The sequence below is a fragment of the Antedon mediterranea genome, chromosome 6 (assembly GCF_964355755.1).
Source record: "Antedon mediterranea chromosome 6, ecAntMedi1.1, whole genome shotgun sequence".
Taxonomy (NCBI): Eukaryota; Metazoa; Echinodermata; class Crinoidea; order Comatulida; family Antedonidae; genus Antedon; species Antedon mediterranea.
This window is the reverse complement of record NC_092675.1, coordinates 24,876,467-24,891,496: the sequence shown is the minus strand read 5'-3', so window position 1 is coordinate 24,891,496 and position 15,030 is coordinate 24,876,467. Positions and strand designations below refer to the sequence as shown.

The following is a 15,030-nucleotide window of genomic DNA, read 5'->3' as shown; positions in this document are numbered from 1 at the left end:
TAATTATCTAATGGATAGCAAAGACGTAATTTAAATACATGTGAAAATGAGTATAAATAAACGCATCGTGTAATATAGCTTCACACGGATTAATGGTTAGTGCTTCCCGAAATATGTATGTATTTTATTTGTTGTTTATTTGTTCATCATCGTCGTTAAAAAAAAAGATAAGATCGATGGAAACTACTCAAACGAGTCGTTCTATTTATTAAGTTGACTGATTAGTACAATATAAACGTTTGAAAAGAGTATTTTAAAAGTTATAAAAAGTTAATAAAAAAGGTAAGAAAGATTTAAAAATACATAAAAATTTAAAAACAAACTGCACTCACTTTTTATGATTCCTCATTCATTCATTAGTTATTAATATTTATGATTTATTTTAGGAAACAACTTAATGTTCCTTTGTACGCAGTTCATTCCTGGCGATATGAAATACACCTTAATGCCTTTAGGCCCTATTATTTATACCTTGTCCATCAAAACTTCAAAGTAATTGATTAAGGCAATTACCGTCAAATAATAATGATGAATATACTATTATGTGCAGAAGTAAAAATTACTCGCATGTTTCGAGGGCTTAGTCTCATTTCATTTTATATGACGAAGTATGCATCTTTCCAAAGCACCAAAAGTTGTGTGTTGTGCACTTGAAACAGGCGAGTATTTTGCGAGGTATCTTTCATGATTACACAAGATGACTTTAAAAACTGTATTAGGCCGATTACATTTGACCAATACCTACTTTCTTTTTCTACCTTTTTTTTAACAAAAATATAAGTTAAATCGTAACTTAATTTTGATATAATATGTACAGAAATGTCTTAAACTAGTATGAAGAAGGTGTAAAAGAGAAAACTGTGTACTCTATGAAATCATTCTATTTTTTCTAACGTAGGGCCTATACCTTCTTGATCTTTTTTTTTTTCACGATGTTAGTTAAGCTTTCAAGAATCTTTTATTACGATTGTGATTACAAGATATACGACAGTCAGTGTAACTCCGATTACGTACAGGAAATACATAATATTCCTCACGGCAGCCGAACCCTGTAACAAAGAAGAAATCTATTATTATAAATATGTGTACAGTTTTTTTTCCTGACTACATAAACCGATTTATTTTGATACTTTGAAAGTAGTAGTACAAATTTAGATAAGGCACTTTTACAGCGCATTCCTAATACAATTTGTGCTGTCTAATTAGCACATCAGGAATCGATTTGATTGGATAATATTTTTTTATTTGACCTCAAATGTACTTTTTTTGTTTTGAGACAAATTATTTTATTACAGATAGAATGTACAAACTATGTCTTACAACAATCTGTTCTTGCATTCTTTGTGTTGGTCTGTTTCTATGTTCTTCAAATGGTGTATCCGTTATAGAATCCAAAGCAATATTATCAGTGCTAGTCTCTGAAATATAAACAACATGTTATTTATGTGCACCTATTTAATTGTTTTTCCGTAATTAGCAGTAAAAAAACATACTCATTTATAGGTCCATGTCATAACAATGAATACATTAAATGAAAAGTAGCCCAAAAATGTAGTCCAAATATTTTGTTTGTGTCGAATAGCGGAGCTGTTGTGCCGACTTGTGTCTTAATTCTGATTATAGAACAAACCTTCTCAGAGTAGGCTACTATGATATGAATCGTTCGTTTCAGACATTTACCAGTCAACAAATCGTGTCTCTATAAGTGACGATCTCAAGCAATATAATGCTTTTTGTTTCATTTATAAAGTTCTTACCTTTTTTTCTAGTGGAAAGTTTGTGTAATTCAAATACAACAAACATTATTACAATAAATATTGTAAAGCCAATCAAAACGTTAAACGCATCAATGTCTGTCACATTTCCTGTAGTATTGTAGTAGATTCTGACACCATAGAACGTTGCAACAACTACAATTAAAGGTACAAGTTGTTATATTAAGATACTATCAGAATAATACAAATAAAGTAGACATATTTTCTTCAATCTATTGATTTTGAGATACATTGTTTAGGCTATATCAAAGGCGACCAATCATGTATATGAATACAGCCTGTTTCCCAAGAACGACACGTTTTAGTTGGAGAGTTACTTTTGGATGAATCATCTCAGTTATCTTAAACACGTAACCAGTGGAAACCCGGCTTTAACAATGTTTTTCAAACCGGTAGAAATCAACACTAGAAGATTGAGTGGAAAAAAAACCAACAAAAGTTATAAGAAAACTCTTTTTACTTACTTGCACAAAGCCATCCTAGGAACCCAACAGCAAAGTGCAAAACATTAAAAATTGGCCGCCTGTATAAAAAATGATAAAAATGATAACATAGGGGAAATTAGAAATAGTGGTGAGTAAACGCGTACAGTTCCTTAACTGATAATGGTCTACTACTTATAATATAATATATGTGTTTTTGGGCTGGTGGTGGCTGGTGGTGGCCCGTATATGGGGCTGGTGGTGGCCCGTATATGGGGCTGGTGGTGGCCCGTATATACTGAATAAAATCTCTCATTGGAGAGAACTGAAGATACTTTGTATATAAATCCTGAATAAGTAACAGGCTTTAGACATTATAAATTAATATTCTACTTAATGTTTAATTAAAATAAACTACTCTTAATTGAAAAGTAATCTCATAAGTTTTTTATTGTTGGCCATTTGAACCCAAATATAAAAATTAAATAACAAAAAAGCTGAGAGTAAGAGGCTAATCCTATAAGTATACGTGATATATGTGAACTTTATTCAATCAATCGTACATTTGTTATAATGGTAACCACAATAAGGTATAATATTACAGTAGATTTTTACAAACAAAAAAAACAAGACCAATATAAATATAAATTATAAAATATATACAATGATTATTTACAGTAATGATAAAAATAAAAATTAATTGTTTATATTGACTATTATTGGAAACAGAAGTTGAATAATAAAATACTGGAAAGTTTAGTTAGAGGTTTACAATCAATGGAAAAGATGAAAACATATAATATTGTAAGTATTAAAAATAGCATTGTTTAGGGAGATTACTGTATATTGGCAACGGCCTACAGTTGAACATGGTTTTAAGCAAAAGTTATATATTGATTGATTGAATCGGGCATCACTATAAGCAAAGCTTTAACATGTGATGTCCTATGTAAGAATTAAAAATTGGAAAAATTAAATAAATAAATAAATTACAATAAAAACAATAACAATTAGTAAATATATATGTAAACAATAGAGACAATAAGCAATAATCATAAATGACAGTTGAATAAAAAAATATATATAAATATTATTATACATGTAATAACAATTTCAAAAATATGACCAGAATAGATCATTCATAAAAAAAAGAAAAAAAGAAATTGATTTTAGGTATTAGAATAGTTTTTGAGGAGATTAGTATGAATTGTTTTTTTAAATAGTCCTATACTCTTGATTTCTCTTACTGAGTTTTCAAAGCTATTCCATGTCTTGGCACCCCTATAGCATATACTTTGTTGTCCTACAGTATTTTGGTTCTTTTTAGTACAGTGGTATAGTTTTTTTTATTCCTGGTATCATAATTATGTGTTGATTCAATTGTTTGAAAGTAAGTGTCAAACGTAATTGGGAGCTGTTTATTATAAAATTGGAAGAGTAGTATTGCCATATGTTTTTCATAAAGATCGAATATATTTAATGTGTTGGTTTGTATAAATAGCGGTTGGGAAGGATGTTGATAGTGGACTTTGCATATAATTCGTAGTGCTTTTTTCTGGAGGATGTGAAGTCGGTTTAATTTACTTGGTCCGAAGGAGCCCCATACTACTATTGCATACGTTAAATGGGGAAGGATTATAGATTTATAAATTTGCAATAGAGTCATTTATGGTAAAAAATACTTAAATTTATTCAGAATTCCTATTATCTTTGAAACTTTGTTTGCAATGCCATCAATAAGGGTACAGAAGGACAAAAATTTGTCTAAGGTAACTCCTAAGAATTTGATATGGGTTACCTCTTCGAGTGTGGTGTTATTTACGTATAGTTGCATGTCTGTGAAGTCGGTTAAATTCTGGCGCCCTCTAAAGATTATATATTTAGTTTTATTTGTATTAATTGAGAGTTTGTTAGCTCTAAACCAAGTGGTTAGTCGTTGTAATTCGCAGTTTAGTATATTACATGCAACTATGGGGTCATTATGTTTGAGGAATATGTTTGTATCGTCCGCGAATATGATAAGTTCGACAACTTTGCTTACACAAAATATGTCATTTATAAATAACAAAAATAGCAATGGGCCAATGATAGATCCCTGTGGAACACCAACTTTTACTTCTCTTTTTATTGATTTGTGTGATTCAATAGTAACATACTGAGTTCTGTGGTTTAGGTAACTCCTGAACCAGTCTAACACAATACCACGTATGCCATAGCATTCCATTTTTTTTGATTAGAATTCTATGATCGATCGTATCGAAAGCTTTCGACAGATCTAGGAAAACACCTATAATGAATGAGTTGTTATCAATTGCTGATGTTATTTTTTCTAGTGTGTGTAGTAGACCATGTGCAGTTGAATGTTTTTGTCGGAATCCATATTGAGATTGATTTATTATGTTGTATTTATTAAGGTATGAAATGGTTTGGTCGTAGACAACTCTTTCATATATTTTAGAAAGACATGGTAAGATTGATATGGGTCGATAATTATTAAGGTTTTGCCTATCGCCACTTTTAAAAACAGGTATAGTTTTGGCACATTTTAGTTCATCAGGGAATCGGCCAGTGGCGAGTGAAACGTTTATTAAGTGTGAAATAGGTTTTGTAAGGTAGACGGAATTGTACTTGATATAGTGAGCACTGATATCATCGTGACCTGGTGTTTTATCTGTTTCTAATTTATTAATGTATGTCATTATTTCGTATTCTGTTGTGGGTCTGAAATACATAGAATTAAGGTAGTTACCAGTCAAATATGACGTTGGATCAATGGCAGGGTTGTTATCATGGTTAATTTTGTCAGCTAATTGTTTCCCAATATTAATAAAGTAAGAATTGAATGCATCGGATTTTGTTTCTGGGTTAGTGTATGTCTCTGTCACATGTTTTAGGTTTGATGGCAGTTTGGATTTTTTTTGAAGGACTGGGACTGGATATTGTCAAGGTGGGATTCGATGTTTTTGTCTCCCATGTGTTGGCTAATATCTAAGTTCATATCACCAGTAATGTATGCTAGCTTATTTTCTTTGTTAATCATCTGCATGACTATTGACAACTGATTGTTGAAAGTTTGTACATTTATATCAGGGGGCCTATATATTACTCCGCAAGATATTGTTTTATTTTCTATTTTAACATCAATAAATATAGATTCTCCTTCGGTCAGTATTGAAGCGAGGTCATTTCGCATCTCGTAACTAAGGGTTTCTGATAGATAGAGAGCAACTCCTCCTCCTCTTCGTCCTATCCTATCTGTATGAATAAATGTATATTTTGGTATTTCGTACAGTGATGTTGTAGAATTTGGAGAAATCCATGTTTCTTCTAGGGCAATAATTGAAAAGGAGTGATTTATTGAATTAATCAGATTCAAAATATCATCGAATTTGTTGACCATGCTACGGCAGTTCAGGCTTAGAATGGAGAAGTGATTGGCATGTATCGAGTTCTTAAAACTTAGATTAAAATCGTTTATCTGGTAATATTTAGTTTCTTCAATATTGATATCATCATTAGGGTTAATGTCATTTAAGTTAAATATCATAATGCAATTTTTAAGTTTAAAAAAGAATGGTCAGAGAAAAGATTTAAAAAAAAACAACAACAAAAAACAGTATAATTAAGATAACTAATTTATCTATAATCAGGTCAACCGAACAATGTATAAAACCTGTTTTAGGATTTCTGACTTTTATACAACCGACGTTGCTCATTTCGGTTGAATCAAATTTTCTTTAAGAAAAGTGTTACATGTATGTATTCTAGTAATATAGATAGGCCTACTTGCTTTGTATCTTACCTAGGTGTTCCTGGGTGTGGCCTAAATATGGCCATGATAGGATTCAATGTTCCAAGTCCAACGGCAGCGGTCCCAATTATGGCGTGATAATACTAAAACAATGAAAGTGTATTAGAATTAGAAATGTATTTAAAACAAAAAATAACACAAATACTTTTGAAATAATTTAAGAAGGAAGATTTGCTTCCTTTCATGGCACAAATCCCACACATGTATCTCTGTCGGTGCGTAGAAATGGTTTATTTTAGCATTGTAGGCCTACGCTATAAAGCATGAACGCTTTTGCTCATTCATCCTTTTTACATTATATAAACTCTACACCAGCTACTACTAAACAGGAACACGAATGTCATAACGTATTACTGTGAACTTACTGTATCGTCTCCACGGCTTTTTCCAACCCAGCCTTCCAGCGTTATAAATATAAGTATAAAACTGGACATGAATGATAACCAGGCTGTGATCATACACATTGCATGAAACTAAATTAATAAAAAAAGGTGTGTTATAGACTACCGTAATTCAGTCATTCACTTTATTCATGGTTCAAGCCCAAGTAGTATCACATGCTATAAGGAAAATCTCTCCTACGGTTTATTTTTAAATGTTCAATCTGTATTAGTTAATTTAGTTACAATGAAAAAACAATTGTGAATATGACGGTTTCTTTCTCATTTAAAATGTGAACGATGTGGAGGATTGTTGTAAAATATTAGACCTAAGTATATAGGCCTATATTTATTATTTTTGCTTAATTTAACACATTAAGTTATTTACTATATTCCAAATGTTCATATTTAGATTTCTAATTCTCATTATTTATAGGCTTTTGTTTTTCTTTAACTCTCTGTTATTGTTGTATTATTTTGTGTATTGTATCTGTTATGAGGGTCCCAAATGATCACCAATTGCTGGATGGATCACCCTCATTAAATATGGTTCAAATAAAAATAAATAAAAACGCAATAATATCTCAAAGTGGGTTAACACCTGGCCTGTATTTACTTACTCTGAACCAAAATGGCTTTCCGCATATAGTCTTGCGTGGAAGAAAATCTTTTAGGTAACGAGCAGTAACGATACCAATACTGACAAATCCAATCCAACCGATTACCATAAGTGACCCTAATGAATAATAAATACAGAAAATAATTACATTAGACCTAAATTCTACAAGTAATTTTACCAATCACAATCAACAGATTATCCGAAGTACACTTATCTGTAAATATAAAATGAGAAACTCAACAGTTCTTTTCAGAACTAATATTCGTGTTGTACCGCAACATTTATATCACCATTTGATTTCGCCATGCAGACCTTCAAACAATATATTACTCTTTTCTGGTCAACTCGCTTGCGTTGCGCTTACGTGGACATTGCGTCCTAGCTGGAACCAATAGCCTACAGGTAAACATGCTAAAAAAAAGGCTGACATACGCTTTTGAAAATACAGGCAATGTGTTAGAAGACGCTATACAATATCCCAAAGCATATTAAGGCATTATCAAAAAATGTTATTGTAGTGCTAAAAAGAAACGAATATTTTATTTGGCACACTAATGTAAAGTATTGTTTTAAGGCTGCATGCATGATATACAACTTGAAATTTACTGTCGCTATAATACCATCCAATAATCGGATAAGTTGCTATTGAAAATACTCACCATGTGCCTTAATTTTAACATCAAAGTTGTCATCTTCACTGCCACCAACAGAGACTGGAGCCGATTTGAAATCCAAACTGTTTGCAGATGCATATCTTGCGGATTGCGAGTGTTGTGTAATAGATTCTTTAAAAAAAGTTCAGAAATTGGATAAACAATCTTATATTTTCTATTACAGCTAGCGATAATGTGTATAATAGCCATATACCATGGGCTGTAATTTGATGGTAAAAGTGCTTACTTTCCAATCTCAAGGTCCTTGGTTCAATCCTAACATAAGCATAGTTGTACTTTATGACTGTTTCTACTTAGTTTTATAATCATGATAAAGTTCATGTATTCATTCGTCCTGTACTGAATTATATGATACTTACGTCCGTTGGAATCACCTTTAGCCAAAATTATAAAATGATCCTGCGACAGGTTAAAGAAGTTTTGAAAACCAGCATTACTGAGTTGTCGTGTAAAGGAACATTTGATAGTACCATCAACTACTTCAACTTTTTCACTACTAACACCGACCTTCAAACAAATCAAAAAAGAAAATCAAATCATTTGAAATATTTTATCACGTTTTTAATATAGTCAATTAATTTCAATTTGTATTTTCAATTTATGCGAGGGCATGTGGGGCAGTGTGCTGGACGTTGGCTTACTGATCGTGAGATCGTGTTTCGAATCCAATTCTCGCCGCATTGCTTGTATCCTTAGGCAAGACACCTTACTTACATTTGCCTCTCTCCACCCAGGTGTATAAAATGGGTATCGGTTAGACCAAGACACAACTTTGCGATGATTACTATAGCTAGCATTATTATGGGAGTATGTTTCCATACGTGTATGATCAAAATACCGGGTAATAATGTGCAGCGCATTGAGAGCTTGCGTATATGGGGTATATAATATACGACGAATGAACTGTTATTATTTAGGTTGTAGAAATTGAACTAGGCTGGAGCAACAGTAGGCCTACTTACGTCATCTTGCATTTCAGGTGTTGCCCGACTGATAGCATAATGACGACTTAACTGCCCACTTGATAAGCAAGCGATGATATCGGAGTTTGACTAAAAATAGAACAAAGTTACAAAAAAATCATTGAATTGAAAATTCGATTTTACGCTATTATTAAACGAATTTGTATTTATTTATTTATTTTTATTTATTCGGTATAAAAAAAACACAACAATCCCAGCGGGCGAACCTGTAATTTACAAACATAAAACAACGAAGAACACAATAAAAAAGCAAGTAAACAATCTGAATTACATATCGGGAGCATATAAAAAAACAAACAAGAAGATTGTAAAGATATACTAAATTATTATTATTATTATTTTTTCATATTAAAGTTTCACTATTATTTAATTATATTATATAGAAATTCAAATAAGCCTATACCTTTACTGGTCTACATCTTGGTGAATACTGATTCCTTCGAATGATATATTCCTCGATAAAATTATCTGATGTTATATAGTTTGATCAGGAAAGAGTGAAATTACAATTTTACTTATTCCTGGACTTAATAGTAAAGTCCTTGGTTTGATTAAAAAAAAATACATACCATTTCACCATTTTTTGAGAAACCCAATGCAACGTAGCCATTATTTCCGGACAGAGTAAATTCAAAATCGAGTTCATCTCGATTCTGAGAGAGAGACCATCCAACAAAATATGTGCATGATGAAGCAGGATAACAGTTAAGCGGTGCTCGCAAACACGATTGACTTTCTCCACATGGATCTTCCTATTAAAAAAATGGCATTTTTGTTATACATTTCTTCATCTTAATTCTATGTAGACGTATCAATTTTCTCTGAATATCCATATTGGGAAAGAAGGTTTGTCTACATTATCAAACTGTATGTGACAACAAAATGTGATGTGCCCAATGGACGTATTTGGGCACATCACTTTTTTGTTTGATAGTGTAGATAGAGCTTTAGTTTGAGTTCAAAATGTGACAGAGAAGACATTATTCACTTGTTTTGGAGACAAGACGTAAACCAACTATACTAATGAATAATGAGTACTGAAACACCGCCTGACTAAGATGTTTGAGTGTCATGCTCGTGAATAAAGGTTCCTTCGTTGCTGTATTTATTTAGTTAGTTTAATAATAACTCAAGACGTTAAATAAAAGTCATATACACTAGATTTTTCTGTTGACTTGGGCGTATTCGTCCTGCGTTCAGTTGTGGATTGCCTTGGTTGGCTTGCAAGTGTTACGGGTGTCCCTTGCGCACTTCCTTGTGTTACAGGTGTCTCTTGTGCACTTTCTTCTGTTACGAGTGTCCCCTGAGCACTTCCTTGTGTGACAGGGGTCTCCGATTTGAAATCATAACTGTCGTCAGATGAATATCTTGAGTTTGACGTATGTTGGTAAATAGATTCTTTAGAAATAAGTTCAGAAATAATGGATAATCAATCTCATATTTTCTATAGATACATATTATTAGCTTAAATGTTTATAATAGCCATATACCATTGAAGCTGTTTGATGGTTAACGTACTTTTCCTATCTCAGGTCCATCAGGGTTCAATCCTAACATAGCCATGGTTGTACTTTATGACTACTTAATTTATAAGCACGATAAAGTTCATTTATTCATTCATTTATCGTCCTGTACTACTGTACCCATTTCTATAATAACCTGACTTTCATTATCTCAATATTTCTAATATCAGCATTTATATAACTTACCATCTTGTCTCATGCCTTTTGCTAAAATCAAAAAGTGTGGTTCATTCAAGTCGAAATAATTCGTTTCGCCAACTAGACCCAACTGTCTGGTAAAAGAGCAAGTTATTGTACCACCTGCAATAGTGGTAGCTTCGTTACTAAGTCCAACCTAAAATCAATCAAGAATATACTAATATATAACTTTCTAAATGATAAAAAATATAGACAAATAAATTGATAGCTGGTTAAACGGATACTCAAGTCCATCTAAAGAATGAATTCACGATTGTCAATATGCGACTTACGAATGGTTTTAAGAGGAAATAGCTGATGACAACAACTGCGGTTTAGTGCTACATATTTACATTTAGCCTATTATATCGAAGAAAAGGAATATTTTCTCGTGTTTCTTATTAAGTGTATCTCTTATTTTTCAAATAATGGTCTTAGCAGCTGATCAAAAATAAATCAGATAAGGTCTACAGTACTTATAAAACATAACTATAATGAAAACAATAAACTATTAGTAATAATCTTATTCTTGTATTGGCAATTAGGCCTACAAGACTGAGATGATAAATAGATTATACAAACCTTTTAGGCCTACAGTATGATATTGTTTAGGAATTTGGAAACGTTCACGTCAACATATTGTTAGAAGTATTGATATTTATTTTATTCCATTTCAAATAGAGATGAATGAAATTGTAACATTGTAAAAAATGAGAAAAAAATGAAACAGGGAAAACCACAAAACAAGCAAAATTGCTTTTACAAATTGTGGTGTCTACAAAGTTATAATATCGTTTCAAATTAATTAATTAAATTTCAGTATATCACCGGGCGGTTTAGAATTAATGTTCTTTGCCTGATTTGTTTATATATATATATATATATATATATATATATATATATATATATATATATATATATATATATATATATATATATATATATATATATATATATATAAATCAATGATGTTGCGTAGCACTGTGTAAATTATATATAAATCATACTGTAAATTATAGAAACAGTGCTCATATTCGGAACATGATCTCATATCATGTTCCGAATATGAACACTGTTTCTATAATTTACAGTATGATTTATATATATATATATATATATATATATATATAATATATATATATATATAATATATATATATATATATATATATATATATATATAATATATGGTACAGTTCCCAAAAAAAGATGAACTCAGTTGGTTTTAGGTTTTTTACTGTTCTAATTTTCAAGTTTACATAAAAAGGAGTTGTTCTAAACCCAACCGTAGCATTGTCCCTCCAACCATGGATTAAATAGCAACCATGAATCAACTTACATCTGTCTGTCTCGTTGGTGCCGCTCGACTTGAAGCATAGTACCGTAGGATTTTTTTGTCAGATAAACAGGCGATAATGTCCGAATTCGCCTGAAAACAACAGAAAATAACCGTTGACAATGTACCGTAAATAAAATGTTCACCAAACTGAAATATTTTCTTTCTATTTAAAACTATAAAATGTACATTTTAATGTAGGCTATGAAAATGATTGTGATTTTTGTGGTTTATTGTGGTAATCTTGATGGCTACTTACCATGTTACGGTCCTTTGAGAAACCTAAAGCTATGTATCCACTTGTACCAGACATACTAAGCTCGAAGTCAATAGCACCTTCGGTGTTTGATGGAGACCAGCCTACAAAATAGGTACACTCGGAGGCTGGAAAGCAATCATTTGGTGATCGAAAACAGAACTGTGACACTCCACAAGTATCAGCCTAAAATTGAAATTGATATTATATTAAAATGGATATAAATCTACGCAATAAATTATTTTTAATAAACAATTACAATAGGAATAGGATTATAATATGATGCTTATGTTTGTCAAAAATGAAGTAGAATTTATGTTGATCTGAAGTATCGGGGTCGTGATACAGATACAACGCAAAAGCAGTTTATAGCAAACTTATGCACAGCATGGGTTGTGGTGTAGAAAGTCTTTTAGATTAGACATCTACGTTTAGTTTATTTAGTGAGACAAAAAATTGAACGGTTTGAATGTATTGCCAATTGCAGTGTGATCAATATAGGCTCGTATACTTACTTTGGATAGCGACAGTAATATTGTTAAATATAGGCCTACCACAAGGAAATTCAGTTTAAAGACATCCATCTGTCATAAATAAAACATTAAATTGAGAAAGAAAGTAAAATAAACTTCTTGCCTAGAATCATTACAGGAAAAGTAAGCTATTTTAAAGCATTTTTTATAATACATATTAGACTATCTTACGTTGCATTTTGCTACGTAAATGAGTGAAATGAGAATTTAAAACTGTTTTGGCACTTTACCGAAAGGCGGGTGGGTATCGGCCAACTCTAAATCCACACCTTGATGTAAAATCTCCATGTTAAGAAAAAGCGACCAGGAGTCCCGTGGTAAACCACACTAATCGATCGTTAGATGGGCAAATCGGTCTTATTCTGCTAATAGGCCTTATTCTTAGGAAAGCTCTAGCTGGAACGTCACTTTGTCATGCATGGTTCCCCGCGTTATAAAGACTTTTTAATGTGACTACTTTGTTTTCTTGTCCTAGTCCTAACCACTACGTGGCATTCCACTGCCTTTACTCATCGTACTGTACTGTATGAAATCATATTCCTACCATTGTAACGCATTGATATAATAGTACGGCACAATAATAATTGCTAACCGCATATTTTATTAACCATGAGTAATACACTTTAGAAAGTCACTTAATAAAGGGAATCAACGGGGTAATCAAATAAAGTGAAAACGTAATGGTTGTATAGACTTACTGCAGTATTTCTATTATTTTCAGCACCATAATTAAGTACGGGACTTATGTTATAAGGACAGACTTATGCTTTTAATCATTTACATTACTCTAGGCCTATGTCAACAATTAGTATTTTTACCGTTACACATAAGATTTCATTAATAAACTGTCTAAAAGAATACCACCATTTTAAATTAAAAACTATAAGTTGATTTTTCCCCTTAGCTCCAATACAATGCTCATTAGACCCTACAAACAGTATGTACGGTATATAATAGGCCTAATAATAATAATCAGGAAATCGACGTAAGGTAGTCAATGGCTGATAATTACTAACTATTAGTTACTGGCCTTTTCAATGTACATTTTGCCTGAACCGAGTTATTATAACTCCGTACTTTCTACTATAAGTTTCCTTTCTGTCATACAACCTACAATATCAACATGTCATTACTTACAAGACCATACACATACAACGTATTACTTAATCAATATACTTACATTATCATCGATATCAGCAGTGTAATTGCGGTGGTCCTGTGTGGGAATCGGTGTACTTTTGTTATTGATTAAATCAGTACTGTATTATACCTGTTGAAAACGTACACTCATATTAGCATTACTATTACCAAGAGATGACACGCATCGACAGATTTCCATTCATCAAACTATTCTTTTTACAATGTTGAATGAAGTGTGAAGTGTAGAGTATTATACCATTAAACCCCACAGTCTCATAAAAGTGAACCATGGATGACATACAAAATGGTCATCTTGACATTCCTTTAATTGTTGCTTGTAGCTTTTCATTTGTCATTTTGTTTCAAATGTTTTTTTTAGCTTACGCCATCTTTATTAATCTCATATTTCCTATAATACATTTTTTGAAGAGTTCTTAGGAGCTACAGGCGCTTCTTCGCACCAATAATTTTCCGTAATTCTAGTTTTTAGAACACTCTGAATGTTAGAGAATGATCATGTGTCATGGTAAGAATTGTACCTTTTTTTTGTATTGCATCGTGCTGTTAGTTAACAACACAATTGTCTATGTATTTTATGCAAATATATAATGAATGGAATTGAATTAAATATAGTGTATACCATATAGATATATAACACTATAATATATCTATGTATACATATTTAACATTATTTTCTGTTTTTTTTCTGTTTCTTTATGTTAAGTTTATTGATAGCAGCTTAATTAACAAACATTGTTCTTTTTTTCAATTATATTAGAAACTATAGGCAGAATTGCTATTCTGTAGGCCTATCAATGATTAAAAAAATCATAAATATTTGCAGAATAATTGCAGGTAATCGTGACCGTTAAAATGATAAATGTAAACAATTTATGATGAATGAGGACTCTTGAACGGCTCATAATCTTGGCAGGGGATTTGCTCCGTCACAAATACCCTACAATTCACATTACAGTTAAGTTTTTTTAATAGACTAGAAAAAAAGAGATGATCTACAGAATGGCTACACTGTCCAACCCGTACTCCAAATTCCTGTATTTTATATTTTCATGTTGGATGCATCATATATGCGTTTGAGTATGTGAACTTCTATACTTCTATTTATGCTGTTAAACAATTATAAATACGCAACACATTTAGGCCTACTCGGTACCGTTCACTTTATTCTTCATTTGGTGTGTCTCTCCGGCACTCCCCACCTCTATATCAACTATTTCAACCAACCCACAGGTGGAAAATATGCAAAGTACCACAAAAGACTAAATAAAACTCACATCAATCACTGGAATCGATACTGCAATATCAATGAATTATGCTATAGATGGCGTAATTTACACCACCGGTCATTGATCCAACCTAAACGACCTCATTGTGAATGCTA

At 31.7% G+C, this 15,030-nt stretch overlaps 1 protein-coding gene across 1 annotated transcript; it reads right to left on the bottom strand.

Moving 5' to 3' along the window:
• Window positions 1-201: 201 nt before the first annotated feature.
• LOC140051097 (ferric-chelate reductase 1-like) lies at window positions 202-13,735 on the bottom strand. Its single transcript, XM_072096193.1, has 17 exons — window positions 13,669-13,735; window positions 12,471-12,539; window positions 11,959-12,141; window positions 11,703-11,792; window positions 10,374-10,521; window positions 9,821-10,062; window positions 9,234-9,416; window positions 8,644-8,733; window positions 8,041-8,188; window positions 7,667-7,792; window positions 7,009-7,124; window positions 6,374-6,481; window positions 6,000-6,091; window positions 2,240-2,298; window positions 1,758-1,910; window positions 1,321-1,418; window positions 202-1,049 (listed from the first exon to the last, which is right to left on the bottom strand). The coding sequence occupies exons 2-17, from the start codon at window positions 12,537-12,539 to the stop codon at window positions 948-950; spliced, it is 2,007 nt and encodes a 668-aa protein (XP_071952294.1). The 5' UTR covers window positions 13,669-13,735; the 3' UTR covers window positions 202-947.
• Between the last annotated feature and the right edge of the window lie 1,295 nt (window positions 13,736-15,030).